This window comes from Natrix helvetica (genome assembly GCF_964273705.1).
Source record: "Natrix helvetica genome assembly, chromosome: 1".
NCBI classification, from domain to species: Eukaryota; Metazoa; Chordata; class Lepidosauria; order Squamata; family Natricidae; genus Natrix; species Natrix helvetica.
The window spans coordinates 247,666,925-247,687,514 of NC_138548.1; the positions used below are offsets into that span (position 1 = coordinate 247,666,925).

The window sequence follows — 20,590 nt, forward strand, 5'->3', positions numbered from 1 at the left end:
GATCCACATTTTGGCAGAGGAGGTGACTGCGGACGTCAGAATAGATTCCCTCTCTAAGGGGACTTTCCAAAAGAAAGTTGAGTTCTTCCAGAGAATGGGTGAGTTGTAAGCCAATGTCCTTCCCAGATTGTCATATTTTCAATTTTTTTAAATATTAATGCAACAAGATCTTTGTTGCGACCTTCTCATACTTGCTTCCAAGTAAAGTGCGTTTTGTAAGAATGCGAATGGATTCTTGGGATGTGATTAGTCTTTTCAGTTCTCCAGATAGACATTGATATTGATAACAGGAGTAGGATGAGGATTTCTAATGATAGCTTTGTGCCTCCATTGTCCAACTATTAGGATTCAGGACGAAAAAAAATATACTTCCAGTCCAGAGGTGGGCTCCTACCTGTTCGGACCGGTTCAGCCAAACCGGTAATGGCATGCCGGCTTGGGTCGCAGTACCGGCAGCAACCCAGGCTGGACACGCCGCTGAACCAGTTCCCAGTTGCACACCGTCACTGCCACCATTTCTTTTTTAGTTCTGCGCATGCACAGAACAATTTCTATTGAACTGCGCTTGCACGCATAGCCCACATTCAGCATGGGCGCACAAAGCGGGCACGCGAGCGAACCGGCAGTAACTCCGGCCAGAACCCACCCCTGTTCCAGTCACACTCTCTGATAAATTTACATGGTTTAGAACAGGGGTGTCCAAACTTGGGAACTTTAAGACTTGTGGACTTCAACTCCCAGAATTCCCCAGCCAGCTATGCTGGCTGGGGAATTCTGGGAGTTGAAGTCCACAAGTCTTAAAGTTCCCAAGTTTGGACACCCCTGGTTTAGAATAATCAAAATGTTTGATTTGCTAAATTTGCCACCTTTGTCATAGGGACGTCTAAGTCTTAATGCAGCTCTTTCCCCCTGTATACAGATAATCCTAGAACCATTTATTTAGTGACTATTTAAAGTTACAACGGCACTGAAAAAAGTAACCTATGTGACCGTTTTCCACACTTACGACCGTTGCGGCATCTCCATGATCAAAATTCAGACACTTGACAACTGATTCACATTTATGACGGTCTCAGTGTCTCGGGGTCATGAGTTTCCCTTTTGCCGCCTTCTGACAAGCAAAGTCAATGGGGGAAGCCAGATTCATTTAACGACCGTGTTACTAACTGCAGCAATTCATTTAACAAATGTGGCAAGGAAGGTCATTAAATGGGGCAAAATTCACTTAACTAATGTCTCACTTAGTAACAGAAATTTTGGGCGCGATTGTGGCTATACGTTGAGGACTAGTTGAGCTGTCTACTTCTGACTGTCCATAATCCATAAACTTTTCAAAAGTAAAATTTAGCTGTATCAGAGTCTCTAAGTCCTTTGCAACCTCTGTTAGTCTGGTTTCTTGGATATTTTGCTTAGACTGATGCTAGAACAAAATGTAGATTATTTATTATTTATTATTTTATTTTATTAAATTTATAGACCGCCCCCTCTCCCGGAAGGGACTCGGGGCGGTGTACAGACACCACATTAAAACCTAATATAAAATAGATACACTTAAAAACCAATTAAACAATAAGGCTGTACAGGGTAATAAAAGTTAAAAATCAGCTTAAAACAACCCAAAAAATTTTAAAGTACAGAATTGAAGGACTAGATTGGGATTAGGCCAGGCCCGCTAAACTAAACAGGTGGGTCTTGAGCATCTTACGGAAGGAGCGGAGATCAGTGGTTGTTCTGATGTCACGGGGGAGGTCATTCCAGAGGGTCGGGCCCATCACAGAGAAGGCCCTACTCCTGGGCGTCGCCCGCTGGCACTGCCTCATGGACGGCACCCGGAGGAGCCCCTCCCTGTGAGAGCGGATCGGCCGAAGGGATGTATGGGGCAGGATACGATCCCGCAAGTACCTCGGTCCTGTGCCTGAACCTCCTCTTTTACAGGGATTGAGACCGTTCCATTGAAGAAAGTCGTTCCCTCTTCAAAAAGTCGTAGAGTAAAAGAAAAGTCAGAGGATCCAAGCGCCAACCAAGAATCAAATTCAGGTAAGCTGTGGAACACTTCTGATTTGCTGTTATGGCCTAGAGGTGGAGCTCTCACCTTACAATCAGGAGGTTGTGAGTTTGATCCTAGGTAGAGGCAGATGTAGGGACTCCTGTTTGGGCAGGGGTTGGACTAGATGACCCTTCCAACTCTGGACTAGGTCCCTTCCAACTCTGTTAATCTGAATACTGTAAAAAGCTCGTGCAAGAGATTTGCAACAGCGTGATTCTTAATGGTGTTGCAAGTGGACCCAAAGTGCTGCCATATCTCTTTTGGGAATGATCTGTTTGTTGCAGCAGATATTCTTGTAGATAATAGCTGATTTTGAAGGGGTCCTTGGTGCTCACTGAACTTGCTTGTTTTCTTGCAGACATTTCATTATCCAAACTAGGTAACATCATCAGTGTTAAGTGAGGAGTGGGGTTTGCTCTCAGTTTATATTTTAGTGGCTTGGTCGAAGGGGTCTTGGAGATTCATTGGTTGGACTGTTTACTATTAGCTTATTTGGCAGTTCCTTGGTTGAAGTACTGTCTATTTCTTGATTGTTTGTCTGATATTAATCTTGGAGATTTTATCAGATATGATAAAGAAATAATGCCAAAACATTAAGGCATGGAAGAAGACATCAGCTAGGTGTTGACCACTCTTCAGTCTGAGCAAACTGCAGGGCAGTCCATGATTTTTTTATATTAATCTTCTATGGACGAATTTTTCTATTTGCCTTTCACATTACAGCATGTTCTTGAGAAGTTCCAAAACATGCAGTAATAGCATTTTGTGAGTGAGAGTATTATTCTGCACCCCAAATAGCTTCCTTCATATTAATCTCTGCAGAAGGGCTATTATTAGGGCACAGAATAAAGAGATGGTGTCATATTCATTCATTCATTCATTCGTTCGTTCGTTCTTTCGTTCGTTCACTCACTCACTCACTCACTCACTCAACAAATCTATATAGCACTCTATCCAAGGAATCTTGGAGGTTGCTTTTCCATCCTGTTCCTTCAACTTTTCTATTGTGAAACAGTTGCTTTGGCTGTTTGTCTCCCTGCCCATTCTAGTTTCTTAGACATGTACAAAGGATGAAAACAGTCCCAAAGGTGCTTTTTCAGGAAGCAACTGGACTTTCTTGCGTTTCCTTTTGAAGACGTTTTGCTTCTCATCCAAGAAGCTTCTTCAGCTCTGACAGCACTTGGAGGTTTATCTGTGTCCTCAGGGTCACCTAAATAGTGCTTCTAGTTCCAGCAGTCTACAATTTTCCCCCTGGAAATCCATTCCTACTCCCACACCGTTCAAAGGGTGTTCATCTCAAAACACAGAGAAACCTCCAAGGGCTTCAATGACCCTCTAAAAGGATGCAGATGACCAGCTGTCTGCAAGGAATATAAATCCTTCCATTCTCCACTATCCTGTCAGAGTTGAAGAAGCTTCTTGGATGAGAATCTAAACATCTTCAGAAGAAAAAAACAAGGAAGTCCAGTTGCCTCCTGAAAAAGCACCTTTGGGACAACCATGACCTGGATGACTGAGAATCTCTACAGACTTTTAGGGTGAAAATGGCAAGATATTTGTGTAAAAGATTGGAAGTAGCTGTTTAGAGACTATTGGAGAATACCTTTACTTTACTTTACTTTATTTCGTATTTCTAGACCGCCCCCTCTCCCAGAAGGGACTCGGGGCGGTGTACAGTCAGGCTAAAACACAAATAGGATGCATATAAATAAATACATAAATACATAAATGCATAAATACATAAATGGAATTCAAAAAAATTCATAAATTCAAAAAATTGAATTTAAAATAATTACACATGAAATTCCCCAATTAAAATATCTGCCAGGAGGTAAGATAAAACTATGAGTGGGCCAGGCCGGCTGATCGAAACAGGTGAGTCTTTAGTTTTTGTCGGAAGGAGCGGAAGTCGGTGGTAGTTCTGATGTCGGGGGGGAGGTCATTCCAGAGGGTTGGGCCCATCACAGAGAAGGCTCTACTCCTAGGCGCCGCCCGTTGGCATTGCTTGGTGGACGGCACCCGGAGGAGTCCCTCCCTGTGAGAGCGAATTGGTCGCAGGGATGTGTGCGGTAGGATGCGATCCCGCAGGTAGCTAGGTCCTGTGCCATGGAGCGCTTTAAAGATGGCGATCAACACCTTGAAACGCACCCGAAAAACCACAGGCAGCCAGTGCAGCTCGCGCAGGAGGGGTGTAATGTTGGAGTACCTGGTACTCCCCGTGATGGCCCGCGCGGCTGCATTCTGAACTAGCTGTAGTCTTCGGGCGCATCCCAGGGGAAGCCCCATGTAGAGGGCATTGCAGTAGTCCAGACGAGACATCACCAGCGCATGAGTGACTATGCGTAGGGCATCCCGGTCCAGTAGGGGGCGCAATTGGCGCACCAGGCGAACCTGGTGGAACGCCCCCCTTGCCACGGCTGCCACATGGTCGTCCATCGACAGCCGGACATCCAGGAGGACGCCCAAATTGCGTGCCCGTTCCACAGGGGGCAATTGCTCGCCCCCTATGGCCAGTGATGGTGTCAACTGATTGAACCGAGGTGCCGGTAACCACAGCCACTCAGTCTTGGAGGGGTTGAGCTTGAGTCTGTTGTCTCCCATCCAGACCCCGGCGGCTTCCAAACACCGGGACATCATTTCGACCAGAGTATGTGGGAGGGGGGAGGCTTAATAGGGTAGTAATTGTTTTTTTAAAAAGGAAAAATATACTCTTAATTTTTTACTTCAGATTTGCCACCTCCTACACAACTGGAAAACTATCAGGAGACGAAATTCCAGAAAACAAAGCCTGAACAGCCTGAACCAAGCCAAGAGATACGCAACATTATTAAAACCCACAAGAAACCTCCAGTTCCACCACCAAAACCTATCATGCCTGCTGGGTAAGAGATGTGCCAAGTTGATCAAAGATCTCCCTTGGTGGTTGAAGTTGCAGAAAGAAAAGATTCGGGCCACCCTTAGAACTTCCCTCAGTTTGAGGGAAGGAGGAAAGTCTGTTAATGTGTGAGTCAGTCATTGACAAAATATTTGTCTCCAAATTTCTTGCATAAATGACTAACCACCTTGTCACAGGATTCCCTTCCTACCATAGGAACAGCCATAGAGCTTTTGTATCTACATATGTAAGAGAACTTCTATAAACAAAGTCTCTAAGGTCTCTAAGGCCTTTTGTTGTGCACAATCCATGGTGGTCCACGCAACAGGTCATCTTAGCTGGTTTTTGTTTAATTGCAGAGGCATCTCTAAATCTCTTACGAAAGGTGAGCCAAAGGAGGAAGCTCTAGCAAAACTGCGATTGGATCATTCATCGGTGAGTGTTTGATGGGCTACCTTCAATCTAGTGTGTAGAAGGAAATGTCCTATAAAAATCTGCAGGCTTAAGTTTCCAGTCAGCTCATAGTACTCACTGGGAAGCTTTGAATAATTCACCTTTTCTTTGCCCTGTGGATAAAAATCAGATAAACTTATATCTGCCACTGAAGGGAAAATAGAACTTATTTTCATAACATATGAAAACAGCACGTAACTATATGGCTGTAGTTATCACCACTCAGTCAATGTCTTTGGAAATGCTGTGTCTCTTCTCTGGATGGAACTCAATCTTCTGAAAATAATTTTCATAGCCTGAACCAAGAGACATCATGATTTGATTTAAAGATAAGGCACCGCTAACTCTATTTAGATGCTGTTAAAAGCTACTACTAATAAACCATTATAACATTTATAATGTTTGTTCTATTTAAATCATCCCAATGAGTCCATCTGTAAAGCCCTATCAAATGAAATGAGCAAATGAAATGCCAATTGTCTTGAGTAACTTAGAAGATTTCCGCCGGAAAGCTTCCATCTTACATTCTTATTTGCTTTTTATATTGCATGTTGTTGTCAAAGACTAACTTGCTAGCTGTGTGATGTGAATGAGATGCTAATCATATGTGAGTAACATACGGCCATGGCTGAACTGAGCCCTTGCTCTTCCTTTCTGCTGCCCCATCCCAGGTCTCCTCTGAAAAAATCAAGTCCTCACCACCTTCACCACCAGTCAAACCCTCCAATACCATCAAAGAAAAACAACTGGCGCTCAGAAGTGTTTTTGGTCCTGACAGCTTGGTGCTTCCTCCTCCCCCTCCTGGCCCACCCCCTTCTTTCCCCCCAGATTCTGTCACAGATGAAACAGCTGGCACGAAAGGTAAGCAAACCCTCTCTGATCCTGTAGACTTTGTTTGGCACATCTGCCATGGATTAAGTTAGGAAGTAGCCATCATTCCAGATGGAGTGCCTTTCCTAGGGAAATAGTGGTAAGCATTTTGGGCGTAACTCTGAACACATTTATTTTACAAAACTTTGAATTTTTTGAATTTGGCTAAAGCTATGCAATATAGCCTGGTCTTCATTATGTTTCATAAGTAACATAATTTTATAGCACAGAAGTAAAACTGTAAGGGGGGTGCAGTAGCAACGTTCTGCACTATTTTGCATTTATTTATTATAAAATTTATTTGCCTCCAATCTCATGTCAAATGACATTTTTTTCTTTATTACTTTAAATTGAATTATTACAGTGGAAGTCTTTCACTGAAGGGCACTCTGTGCATTTATTATAGCAGGCAACAGTTTATGGGTCCACGATTTGTTTTGTTTTATGTAGGTAGTTTTAAATCTGCTTGTAGATACTGTGAGGAAGGTAGCTTGGAGCCAAAATCTTTACTGAAATTCCATTTTAAGAGGCTATTTTGTTTTGAACTTGAGAATGCCCTTGTAGGTCAAGAAGATCTCAGAGATATTTCAAAATATTCTCAGTTGCTTTGAGGATAACTTTAGAAAAAGCAACCTATACAAAGTGGAATGCTACATTCTCTTCTTTTTCTGTTTCTTTCAGACTTAGATTCGACTAAGATACTGTTGGAAGACACTAATGTCAAAACCCAGCTCTTCAATCTTTCTGCTAGCGTCAGTTTCTCCTATGCTAACCCTACCTGGAAACTCTTCCTGCGGAAAGAGGTGTGTCATGGTCCCAACTTCTTGCATGGTTATCCTGGTCATGTTTAGCTACTAAAATTAGCAATCACGTCTCTCTGTAGTGACAGCATCTCCCACAGTTTGGACACTTGGTGGCTAATCCTCTTGCAGCCCCCATTCTGCAAAATGTGTCTGGATAATTTCAATGCCTTCTGTCCTGTATGCTTATTCTGGATGGTCGTCTTAGGGTTATTACGAACACTGGGATGGCTGACGTGGGTTAAGAGCTGTGGTGGTGCAGGGGTTAGAGTGCAGTACTGCAGGCTACTTCTGCTAACTGCCGGCTGCTGGCAATTTGGCAGTTCGAATCTCACCAGGCTCAAGGTTGACTCAGCCTTCCATCCTTCCGAGGTGGGTAAAATGAGGACCCAGATTGATGGGGGCAACAGGCTGACTCTGTAAACCACTTAGAGGGGACTGTAAAGCACTGTGAGAGTGGTATGTAAGTCTAAGTGCTATTGCTATTGTATCATTGGTAGCAATCAATTGTGCAGAGTTGGGATGGGTCTAATGTTTAAGGCTCTGGGCTAGAAACCAAGGAACTCTGAGTCCTACTACTTTGGGGGTGAAAGCAGGCAGGGTAATCTGGGGCCACTCGGTCTCTCTCAACCCAACTCATCTCACAGAGCTGTTGTTGTGAGGAAAATAAGGAGGAGGAAGGAATATTAGGTATGTTTGCCACCCTGAGTTATTGATAAAAATAATAAAAATGGGATTTAAAAAAAAAATCTTTAAAAATGGGGTCAGGACAATGACCCTGTGGAAAGGTGGGTGGCCCATAAACTTGATAAATAAAAATAGTAAATAATAAAAAGTGGTAAGCCTTTCTACCGGTAATTAGTATGAAAGCATATACCATAATAATTCACTCACTGTGATGGAGATTAGTATAGACTGGTTAGAAGCAACAGGTCTGATTGTATGACTGGCTGGAGAAGAATAACATTCAAATGGATAGGATGAGTTTAATTACTCTTCCTATGCCAGGATAGAGTTTTGTGTCGATAAGCCACTACTTCTCCTGCAAAATGAAATGTATGTTATCTTCACTCAATGAATTGTGTTTGGATATATTAATGTACAGAATCATTTGCTATTTTGAGTCATGATTTTATTTTGCATATGTTAAAACAATTTTATGTTGGATCTCTTCCTCAATAGGTGTTTTATCCCAGGGAAACTTTCAGTCATCCTTACTGCTTGAATCTGTTATGTGACCAGGTAAGTGTGTGTGTGTGTGTGTGTGTGTGTGTGTGTGTGTGTGAAAGAGAAAGCGAGAGACAGAGACAGAGACAGACAGAGAGAGACAGAGAGAGAGAGAACATGTGTCTAAAAGATAAGAGAGACTCACTTTTCTTTTCGTCATCAGCTTTTCCATCCCAAGACTCCATCTTTTATTTATTTTTTCTTCATTAAGTATTGCTTCTTTCAAAGAATGTACCTGGTTTACTCCATATGCTCTGTTTCAAAGCTTGATACTTGCATTATAAGTCTTATGAGTTGAATTGAAATCCATTTTTTTTCCTTCCCAGATCTTGAGAGATACTTACTCCGAGTCATGCATTCGAATTTCCAAAGAGGAGAGGTGCAAAATGAAAGACCTGTTAAGTAAGGAAGCCATGTGTCCTTCCTGGTCTTCAAGTATCTTGGAGGCATGAACTTTTCATCCAAAACTGAATAATTGTTTTCCATCTTTTTATTCACTAGAATTATGGGAACTGTTATATGTTTAACCATCTTCTGCCTTCACAATCTGCTACTGAACCCACTGAAGACTCTCCTGCTAAGACAAAAAACCCACTTCTAAATGTTCCTCACTCAGTGATAAATGTATTTAGGGACTGAAATAATTAGCAGCATTGTGTCAGATGAATTTCTGCTCAATCCCAAGGTCCAGATGTTCAGGGCTCTCAATCCATTCATGATGCAACCCAGTTTCCTTTGGAAGACAGAACTGCCAATGGCACATAGTTTGTTTTCCACCCCAGGAGCCAGTCTCTTGTTTTGGATACCTTGGAGGGCATTATTGCTCTACATCACTTCCATCAAAAGAAGATTCATCTGCCAGTTTAACTGCTTTCTAGGCATGGAATGGCAACATGGCGTTGTTTTCTTCCATTTGGGCAATAAAATCTGTTTCCTGCAAATCATTCTTCAGCATCCCCACTCCAGAGAGGTTAGGAAGAGGTAGCACTGCTGTGCATAACCCAAAGAGATCCTGATCTAGAAGTATAAAAATCCAGGGTGCTTTCTGCTAGCCATTTTACATGCACATGTCCCAAACCTACTTGATCCAACCTAATCTCACTGCAGTTATATAAGATAAAGGCTTGTTATGCATTCCTACTTCTTCCAAAAGGAAAAAAAATGTCTCACAGCAGTGCTCTCAGGATTTGTTTCTTTGAGGTGAATTTGCACGAGAGTTTTGAAATGTCTGCTTGCTTTATTTGCAAAGATGAGTGGAAGCAAACAAGCACTTCTAAAAGGCAGGAAACAGTATGGGTAGCCCTCTGAAGTTGCACCCACAGTTTCACTTAGAAACATGCATTTCTTTCTTCTCCCTTCGGCCACAAAATTGCTTTCTTTCACACATGCATGTTTCCTTCTGCTGGACCAGAGGTGGTATTCAGCAGGTTCTGACCAGTTCTGGAGAACTGGTAGTGGAAATTTTGAGTAGTTCAGAGAACCGGTAAATACCACCTCTGGCTGGCCCCGCCCCCATCTATTCTCTGCCTCCTGAGTCCCAGCTGATTGGGAGGGAATGGGGATTTTGCAGTATCCTTCCCCTCCCATGCCCATCAAGCCATGCCCGCCAAGCCATACCACGCCCACAGAGCCAGTAGTAAAAAAAATTGAATCCCACCACTGTGCTGGACCTATTCCAGATTCTGATGGCTTCTCATTCAAAAAGGAGGAGAGATTCTCAAGTCCCATTGCTATCCCCCAAATTCCGATTAATAAAATATAAGCAAAAGCTTTAGCTTATTAAAACAACCTATTTAACGCAAATTAATGGTCTATTACCAGCTCCAATAGAAGGCTCTCTAATGCTGGCTGCAGAACATCAGTTCCCTGCTTGTAAGCTGTCTGTCAGGCCTGCAGTTATATTCCTTTTTAGGATCTTTGGCCTGCCACACTCTATTATTTCATTATGCTGTTTCATTAGTGTAGTAATTGGTGGGGGGAATAGTAAGGAGTAGAATTGTAGAATGCGTTGTTGTCATTCCTTTCTAGAAGCCCAAGGTCATCTTTTGTCTCCGCACCTCTGCATCTGACCGGAACTAGATGGGTGGAAATGCCAGAGTGGCCGAAGAAGATTGGACCATGTGATGGGCTTATGGGTGTGGGGATAAGATCATGAATTTTCAACTGGGTGAAATCCCAGGAAGCTTTTAGATTTGGGATTCCACAGATGTGCCAACATGTCTGTCTTATTAAATTGGAACTTTAAGGATAGCTCTGCCTTGGACTCTGATTTAATTCTGGAAGATATTTGGAACGCTGACACTGTCCTTGGAAACAGTGCACTCTTTGATGTGTTTCCCAAGTGTGCTAAAGTCATCTCTGTAGCTTGCTTCCATCAGGGGAAATGATCCAAAAATCTGAGCCTGCTGATTAAACTTTTCCTTTGTTTTGTTGCCGTCAGCCGAATTCCACGTGGGCATGGATGTCAGCTCCATCACAGAGGAAGGGATCAAGAAAAGAATTGTGGTGGCTGCGCGTGATAACTGGGCCAGCTATTTCTCTCGCCTTTTCTCAGTAAAAGTAAGTTTGCCTACCTCAGCCTTCCATAAGGCGACCATCCTGTTATGTCCTTCCACTAAGATTCAGGGGCTACTTTCCCCTCAGGGCTTCATCTATTATGGGCAAATCAATAACAGGTCAGCCCTCTGGGCCAGGCTGTCTGCTATATAGAGGTTGCTTGTGCATTGAAGGATGACATTGTTGAAAACTGACCATGAGTAGGTAGACTGTGTGAGTTGGTAGGTAGTTAGGCCACACCAGGAGTAGGTAGACCACACCAGGAAGGTTTCAGCCATTGTGTTTAAACCAGTCTCCAGATCATATTACTATTTGTTTGTTTGTTATCCTCTCTATTTTTTATACTCTCAAGGCAGCATTCATACTTAATGCTCCCACCTCCTAATTTCCTCACAACTTTGTGAAGTGGATCAAACTGAGAGAATGGGTGGCTCAAAGTGCCCCCCCCCCGGATTTCTTGCCTAAAAGAGAACTAGACCTCAAGGTCTGTAGCCCAGCACTTTAGCCACTACACCACACTGTCATTTTTATTATTTAATTGGATTTAGCCCTTATGCTAAGTTCTACTTTATTTAAGTATAGTTTATAGACTAAAGGATTATTGGTTGGGTTTCCCCTGTACTGCTCAGCCAAGCCAGATCAGCAATATTTTTTCTTCACCTGGAATTTTCTCTTGTCCCATCATCTCATTTAATCTGGATGGGTAAAACTGCAAAACTCAGAATGAAAATAGGTAAGGATTTGTGTGTGTGTGTGTATATGCGCTAAGGACAGTGTTGTCGGGGGAATAATTTGTCAAGGGTAGACCTGACCTGCCTCTTTTGTGTTCCTCTTTCTTCTGGCCTGGAACAGAGCAAGAGGCTGCAGTTTTCATCCATCAAACATTTAATCCAAAGAGCCCAGCTCTTCAGATTGTCCACTAAAGCAACTGTTCATCCTCTGACAAAAATTCCCCTGCTGCTTGAGCAAAGCATGGGAAGATTTTGTCAACCATTTTGTTGTTGCTGCTGTCTGTTCCCTTCCTGGTAGGGAGAAAATGGAAGCAATGTCCAGATACTGGGTCTTTCTCACAGGGGCCTGCAGCTGTTGAAGAAATCCAAAGAAGCCACTTTCAGTTCTGAACATCTGAAAATCCTTTGCAGCTTCAGGTGAGAGGAAACAAAATCCACTATAGAACTGTTTTCTAAATTCATGAGGGAGGCCGTTGCCTCTTGCCAGTGGAATGCTAAAAACTAGCAGACCTGGCAAAGAGATGGATGGACAAATGCTGAGTGTGGATGCAGGTGCTTGTTGGAGAACATCACTTGGTGAAAAACTCCTTTATAACCTGAATTTGCACAGCGCATCAATTCCCAACAGACTTCCAAAAATATACGGCTTTTTACAGTTATAACTAAAGCTTTTCATTTCTTCTTTTTTGTTCCTTAACCTATGAGACTTCATGCTTGTGAGCAGGGCCTATTTTAGTCCCCCGCATTACTTAACTGTTCAATAAACGTTATATACTTTAGTTTGATAAACCAAAACAGAATGCATACGTAGAAATATATGTATTCAATTTTTTAAAATTCAAATGTTCCCACATTCCCAATGAAACACAAAATAAAACAAGTTTTGCTTTGCTTTGATCTTCACATTCAACTCATGTTTGAGTTGAATCAACTTGTCTGAATCATTTTGAATTTTTCAACCTGCTTTTTTGGGGGGAGGGGGGTGTTGTAGCGCCACCTGGTCTAGACTGCATTGGGGCAGATTAAAGAGATCAGCAAGTACAGGTTTAGAAGTTGATCAAAAGGGACAGCAGATGAATCCTGCCTTGGTACTTTTTGTGCTAGTAGGTTTCTTATCATTTCAGGTATCTTTTGAGAGTTCAGAAGCCATGTCCTAACAAAAATTATCCCAATAGGCTTAGTAAAGGTAAAGGTTCCCCTTGCACATATGTGTTAGTTGTTCCCGACTCTAGGGGGCGGTGTTCATCTACATTTCAAAGCTGAAGAGCCAGCATTATCCAAAGACATCTCCGTGGTCATGTGGCCGGCATGACTAAATGCCGAAGGCACACGGAACGCTGTTACCTTCCCACCAAAGGTGGTCCCTATTTTCCTATTTGCATTTTTTACATGCTTTCGAACTGCTAGGTTGGCAGAAGCTGGGACAAGTAACGGGAGCTCACTCTGTTACGCAGCGCTAGGGATCCGAACGGCTGAACTGCCAACCGCTCTTAGCCACTGAGCCACCACGTCCCCTAGGCTTAGTAAAGTAGGTGCTAAATAACCTATCCAAAAATGAAAGCCAAACAAGTCAGGGAATTCATGTTCATGTTGACTTTTTCAGTTATGCAGATGTCCTTTCTGTGGAGCTGATCAATCGGAATGTCCTTCAGTTCTCTCTGAAGAACGAGCAGCTCATCCTTCATTCTCAAAAAGCTCAGCAGATCAAGGCTACAGTGGAAGTCTTCCTGAAAGAACTGAAACAGGTAAGAGCAAGTTCCTGGTGCAAGCCACGGATCCTTATAGGTAGGCTGATTTTAGAGGGATTGTACAGGTAACCCACCTAAAGCCCTGAGCGCAAAGGTAAGCATTTTAACGTCAACCTATTTCTCCAAATACAGATAGTCTTCGACTTACGACCACAATTGAGCCCAACATTTATGTTGTTAAATGAGACGTTTGTTAAGTGAGTTTTGCCCCATTTTATGACCTTTCTTGCCACAGGCGTAAAGTGAATCATTGTAGCTGATAAGTTAGTATCATGGTTGTTAAGTGAATCTGCCCCCCTCCCCCATTGATTTTGTTTGTCAAAAGGTGGCAAAAGGTGATTGCAAGACCTTGGGAGACCGTAATGGTCATAAGTATGAACCAGTTGCCAAGGGTATGAATTTTGATCACATGATCATAGGGATGCTGCAAAGGTTGTAAATGTGAAAAATGACCGTAAGTCCCTTTTTTCAGTGCTATTGTAACTTTGAACGGTCACTAAATGAACCATTGTAAATTGAGGACTACCGATCATTTCAACCCCTTAACTCTGTTTTTCGTCTCCCGGTCCTTCCCAAAGGATTCCAACTATGTCATTGCTATGCGTAACTACGTGACAGATGACAAGAGCCTCCTAAATTTCAAGAAAGGTGACTTCATTCGACTTCTTCCAATGAAGGGGCTGGAGCCAGGTGAGAAAGATTAAGTACAATGTATCCTCTCTCAACCTCAAAATACTCCTTGTCAAGAGTGAAACAGCTGCTTCAAAGACTGCCAACTGCAGTACCTGGTTTTGAGCATTTTGGAATTGTTTCATGCTCTAAACCAGGGGTGTCCAAACTTGGGAACTTTAAGACTTGTGGACTTCAACTCCCAGAATTCCCCTGCTCTAAACAGATCTCTTATGTCCTTCTGGGCCAGTGATGGCAAACCTTTTCAGCACTAAGTGTATGGAAATATCACACACACTCCAGAAAAGCTGAACTTCTGGGTTCTAGCGTGCCCGATGATCCTGGTGCCTGGTGCGCATGCGCAGGCTGATTTTCGGCACTGCCGTGTGTGTGAAAGGATCACGCTCTGGAAAAGCCGAACTTCCAAGTTTTGGCATGCATGCACACCCAACCATCAGGTGGCCGGCGCACATGCGCACACCGGTTTACAGCTCTGCTCCGCATGCGAAGGACAGCTGATCATCGTGCATGCATGCATGCATGCCAGAAACCCGGAAGACAAACAGGCAAGGCTGGGCATGATGACTTTAAGTGCCACTTTGGGCACGCATGCCATAGGTTCGTCATGACAGTTCTAAGCTCACAAACACAATATATTCAAAAGTTTGCCTCTTGCCTGTCTCACATTCAAAACAAGGCGTTTCAAGCTCAAAAAACGGGATGTTTCAAATTCAAATATGGCTGCATTTGTTGAGAGTTCTTAGACATTACTGAATACTTAGTAATGTGTTTGTCTGTCAGGAACTCAATTCTGTGAAATCATCCGACCACAAATAACTAATTCCAAGAGTCCATAATGACAACATACACACACATGCTTCGATCAGACAAGCTAATTTTTGTGGCACAGTTCTCAATAGCTATGCTGATTAAAGAATTCTGTGGAGTTTCAAACTCACAAATCAGTAGCCTATTCAGATTTGGAGAGGCTGTCCTATGGCTAATACATCACAAAGACAATGTAAGTGAAAGTTGCCCATCCTAATTTCCACCTTTTCTGTTCAGGTTGGCAGTTTGGCTCTATTGGTGGGCGCTCTGGCCTTTTCCCTGCTGGAATGGTGCAGGTGGTGGCAGCTCCCGATTACCTCAACCTCCACATGAATCAACAGGAAGAAGTCCGAACGGGCTGGAAGAAAAACACCCAGGAGAAAACGGTTATCGAGGAGGTGAGGGTTGAAGCAGAGACCAAGGGGATTAGTCATGCAAGAAAGTGAAGGGAGGACACTGTGGTGTTGCTGAAGAAATGCAAACCGTCTGCAGAGATTGCAAAGTATGAAGACAATGCAAGAGATGGAATATGAATACCACAGGATGAATTTTTTCAGTACAAAGAATACCGGTTGTCTGATGACTGATTTTCTGTCTCTTCAGACCTCTGCCTCCAGCACAGAGTCAGAAGTTACCAGGACTAGCACACCTATAAAATCTGTTGATATTTGCCACTACCCTATGATGGAGTTTGCGATGGCACATTTCCGAGAAGCCAGACTCATGTAGGTATTCTGTAGCAAAAAAAAAACAACCTTTAAACATACGCTACTGCAATCTATTTAATTTCAGTTTGATTGCTAGTGTGCCCGCTTTGTATTTCTTACGTTATGACGGCATGGGAAAAGATGCTTCGTTTGATGAATGTAACCTTGTTCATACGTGCTGTATGCAAATATTCAGACATTATCTAGGTCAGGGATCACCAACCTTTCGGACCTCAGGGACCACTAAATTCATAATTTTAAATCCTGTGGACCACTAATATGAATTAGTGATGGGAAGGGAACTTTCAGGCACTTAGTTTGGCCATCTCTTAGCAGAGAGAAGCACCTGGAGTCAACCCTAGGTTTGCTGTCCTTTGCAGCTAGGAATCTCAAATACAGCCAAGAATTAATGTTTGTATTGTAGCCAGCCCTGGCACTAGATCGGCCCCCCTGCAAACTCTGCCAAAGTTTTTCACACCGCTCACTGAAGCACCTGGACTCCCAGGGAGGGAGGGAGGGAAGGAGGGAAGGAGGGAAGGAGGGAAGGAGGGAAGGGCTGGAGCTACTGAAAAGGCAGCCAAGCTAAGTGCCTGAAGGACCCCATCCCGTCAGTGAGTGGGAATAATTGCTTCAGGTAGCCATTTCCAGCCCAGGGGCTGTAGTTTGAGGATCCCTGATTTAGTGCCAATATAAAAAATGCAAAAATGCAAAGATTTTTCTGCCGACCACCAAAATTTTCTCATGGGCCACCAGTTGGTGACTGCTGATCTAGGTGATGTTAATTAATTTCTTGTGTTAATGAAAAAAAATGGTGTATAAATAGGTTAAACAAACCACTAAATAATACTCTGGGACTGTCTTTCCGGTTCCTTTAGCCACACAGAGAGGATCTGTTCCTTGTGGAAAACCCTTTTGTTTCCCACTGTCAAGTTTATTTGGGCATGGTTCCCCCCCCCCCTCCCTTCCAAACCTTTTCCAGGTATACACTTTTGAGATCACTTGTTTCTCAGCGTTTTAAGGCACATAGAAGTAGCTGAACCTTCACTAATGCCTCAGACACTGCCATTCTGAATTACATTTTCATTCATGATACGCACTGTAGAAAAATAAAGGAGATATCAGAGAGCTAAATAAAGAACATGCAAAGGAAAGAGTCCTTCTAGCACCTTTATTCCTATCCAGATAGCTTGAAGAAACTGTTCTATTACTTGCAAATAGGGCATTTTTTTTCATAACCAACTGGCAACTGAAATCTCACATCTTTTGGGACCTTCATAGGATCAACTACATTATCAACCACATAACTATATTATGAGCCGCGGTGGGGCAGTGGTTGGAGGGCAGTATTGAAGGCTACTTCTGCTGACTGCCAGCTGACTGCAATTTGGTAGATCAAATCTCACCAGGCTCAAGGTTGACTCAGGTTTCCACCTTTCCCAGGTGGGTAAAATGAGGATCCAGATTGCTGGGGACAATAGGATGACTCTGGAAACCACTTAGAGGGAGCTGTAAAAGCACTGTGAAGCAGTATATAAGTCTAAGTGCTATCGCTATGGCTATCAAGGATAGATGCTCAATCAGTCATATAAAAAAGCCTTCTGATCCTCCTCCTGAAAAATATTTATATGCCAGAGATGGAGGGGGACCAAAGTTTTCAATGGCTGGTGATCTATTTGAAAGATATTGCTATGCTGTCAGAATGATCACAGAAGCTACCTCGACTCCTAGCTGCTCAGATATATTCCTCCCAAAACTCCTTCTGATTTATCCATTCTACTGGAAATACAGGTTTAGGAGCACTGGATAAAAAATCTTCTTTGCTTGACTAGCTGAAATTTTGCTAATTTGCTGATTAGAAATAACTGGATGATTCTGGAAAATATCACAATGAACTTCCATATTTTAACAACATATGGAAAATACTGGCTATGTACAAAATTGCTATCCATTACAGCCAGTTAGTAATTGTACTCCAAAGAAGCCTCTCCTCTCCTCTCCTTTTCTACTCTTCACTCCTCTCCTCTCCCCTCCCCATGATTTAATTATCTCCAAATAAATATTTTTATATTTCATTTATATGCACGTGCTCACAGCAAACACCCCCCCCCCCTTGTGTATTCTCCATAAGTTATTATGCTTCATCCTGTTAAATTTCAACCAAATCCCAATCACGGTCTAAATTTAATTCTTTTCCCACCATTTTGTTTAGTGAAATCACGCTTGATGTGTTGTAATCAATTCTTTTCGTGTATTTATTTAATCTGCAATGTTTGATTTAATTATAATTACCTTTGTATAATCGTCTTACACAGTATCTGCTTTTTATTTATTTAAAATGTGTGTCAATAAAGAATTAAATGTTGGAAAAAGTATGTGAACTTTTTAAATTGACAGTGCACTGAGGTTCAGTGGAACTAAGAAACAGATTGCCAAACTGAGGAAAGAGAATTGCAATCTGAGGAAATACGTGTGCTGATAAAGCCAAATCCCAGACTATTGAGGAAAGCCTATCTAAAGAGATGCCTTCATCTTTGATCCACACAGAGATTTTGAATACCTATCATGATTAGTTAGGAAATATTTACTAGATATGATGCCCTTCGGAAGTGATCCTGAGCCTTTGAAATCTCCTCATGATATATCAAAGAGGATGTTTTAAGTATTTTGGAATCTCAAAACACCCATGTTCCAATCAAAGTATCTATTTTTGAATTTGAAGCAGAATGTTTCCTACTTGAAATGGGGCATTTTGAATTTCAGATGGCTTGATTCAAAACATTTTGTGCATTCTTCTTCACTTCCAGCATACTTGCTCTAGCTTTAGGGCTCCTTTGAAGTCTTCTTTATTAATAGCTGCATCAATATCATAGCTTTTGACTTTGTTGCAGGTTTGTAGAGTAACAAATGATGTGATTTCCTCTGAAAGTGTACTTATTGCTCACTTCATTTTGTATTTCACTCCAGAAAGCTTAAGACACCTCACATAAAGTGATCATAATTGCATTTCCTCATTAACAGGTGGATAGCATTTCCCAAATTGGGGACAAACCAAGATTTGTTTTTCAGATAAAAGAAACCATGTTTCCCAAGGCATGCTAGAGAATTTTAGATTGGTGCACCTCCTAGTTCACTTAACTTGTTCGGGGTTAGCTGATGCTAGTAGAACTGTCACAGTTAGATAAGAGCTATTGTAGTATTTCTGAATTCCAATTTAATATAATAATAATTAATCTGGGGGGCTCTTTACATTGGTCAGTGAGCCTGTGCTGTTAGAGAACAAGATGCTTCAGAGTCTCAAATTTTCATAAAAGTCCATGGAATTAGTCTTTTTGAGCAATTAGCAATATTAATAATTTTAGATTAAAGATTTTCATTTCACAAAGGCAGAATTAGGTGACTTAGATAAATGGAAAGATCATGTGTCACAAAAGAAAGTTGTGACAGACTTGTCAAGTAACTATTATTTAGTATAGAAGGATTGAGAATAAGCTATCAACTATTTCTAGGATTGATGCCAAGTGAAAGATTGATGGAGCTCAAGATGCAAAGCACACAGTTGTTCTTGTCACGTTCCTCAAGAATGTAACAGTGGGTTTTCCTGTCTCCAGCACCCAAAAGAAAATTATGAAATAACAGAATAACAGAGTTGGAAGGAACCTTGCAAATCTTCTAGTCCAACCCACTAGTCAGGCAGGAAACCCTACACCATTTTAGACAAATGGTTATCCAATCTCTTCTTAAAAACTTCCAGTGTTGGAACATTCACAACTTCTGTCAGGAAATTTCTCCTAGATTGCTTTTCTCCTTGATTAGTTTCCATCCATTGCTTCTTGTCCTGCCTTCAGGTGCTTTGCTTGACTCCCTCTTCTTTGTGGCATCCCCTGAGATATTGGAACACTGCTATCATGTCACTCCTAGTTCTTCTTTTCATTAAACTAGACAGTCCCAATTCCAGCAACCGTTCCTTTTTTTTTTTTAGTCTCCAGCCCCCTAATCATCTTGGTTGCTCTTCTCTGCATTAGAGAAGATTCTCCATATCTTTTTTACATCATGGCAACCAAAACTGAATGCACTATTCCAAGTGTGGTCTTCCCAAGGCATTATAAAGTGGTATTAACACTTCACATGATCTTGATTCTATCCCTCTGTTAATGATTGTGATGTAAACACTGAGCTTGCTCATAAATTCTTAATTGTTTAACAGTGAGCTTCATTTGCAAGAAAACCTGAATGGGGTACAAAGCTTATTTTAAAAATGTGCAATATAATAAAAATACTGAAATTGCATCATTAAAATAAAAATAGAGGAGGTAGCAAATACTGTACCCATGGTCACATAAGCCCATGGCATAGATGGACTTCCGTCATTTTCCCGGAAAAGCTTCTTTTTTTTTACATGCCCTATTTATTCGTTCAGGAAGGAGAAACATGTATGCAGCTGATGATTTCTATTGAGTATTTTAAACCAAATGTTAACAGGTCTTGAATACAGTACTGGGAATTGCTTCAGTCCTTTAGCATAGATGTAAGTTATTGCCTTGTAAGTAGATGAGAGCTCATAGACCATAGTTTAACAATTATGAACACAGAAATCTGCTTTCGAACATGTCAAGAGTCTCTACCAAAACCTGTTCACATTTGCTACCTGTTTTTTTTTTAAAGTAACTAATCTGGAGGGACATGGTGGCTCAGTGGCTAAGACACTGAGCTTGTCGATCAGAAGGTCGGCAGTTCAACAGTTCGAATCCCTAGTGCCGCGTAATGGGGTGAGCTCCCATTACTTGTCCCAGCTTCTGCCAACCTAGCAGTTCAAAAGCATGTAAAAATGCAAATAGAAAAATAGGGACCACCTTTGGTGGGAAGGTAATAGAGTTCCATGCGACTTCGGCGTTTAGTCATGCTGGCCACATGACCAAGGAGATGTCTTTGGACAGCGCTGGCTCTTTGGCTTTGATATAGAGATGAGCACTGCCCCCTAGAGTCAGGAATGACTAGCATATATGTGCAAGGGGAACCTTTACCTAATTAATCTGAAAATGTGAGAGATAAATAGAACCTGATACCTTCTGCAAATCATTG

General features: G+C 42.0%; 1 protein-coding gene across 1 annotated transcript in view; it reads left to right on the plus strand.

Moving 5' to 3' along the window:
• MYO15B (myosin XVB) overlaps positions 1-20,590 on the plus strand; it is a gene marked incomplete at its 3' end in the record, with an annotated part of 106,731 nt that overhangs the window by 64,783 nt on the left and 21,358 nt on the right. Inside the window, exons 34-47 of the mRNA XM_081963086.1 lie at positions 2-98; positions 1,936-2,037; positions 4,776-4,929; positions 5,282-5,357; positions 6,047-6,236; positions 6,927-7,048; positions 8,228-8,287; positions 8,599-8,674; positions 10,713-10,831; positions 11,858-11,976; positions 13,163-13,304; positions 13,886-13,997; positions 15,042-15,202; positions 15,408-15,529. Of these exons, the coding sequence (XP_081819212.1) occupies positions 2-98; positions 1,936-2,037; positions 4,776-4,929; positions 5,282-5,357; positions 6,047-6,236; positions 6,927-7,048; positions 8,228-8,287; positions 8,599-8,674; positions 10,713-10,831; positions 11,858-11,976; positions 13,163-13,304; positions 13,886-13,997; positions 15,042-15,202; positions 15,408-15,529 (1,652 nt within the window). The remainder of the gene's footprint in view (position 1; positions 99-1,935; positions 2,038-4,775; positions 4,930-5,281; positions 5,358-6,046; positions 6,237-6,926; positions 7,049-8,227; positions 8,288-8,598; positions 8,675-10,712; positions 10,832-11,857; positions 11,977-13,162; positions 13,305-13,885; positions 13,998-15,041; positions 15,203-15,407; positions 15,530-20,590) is intronic.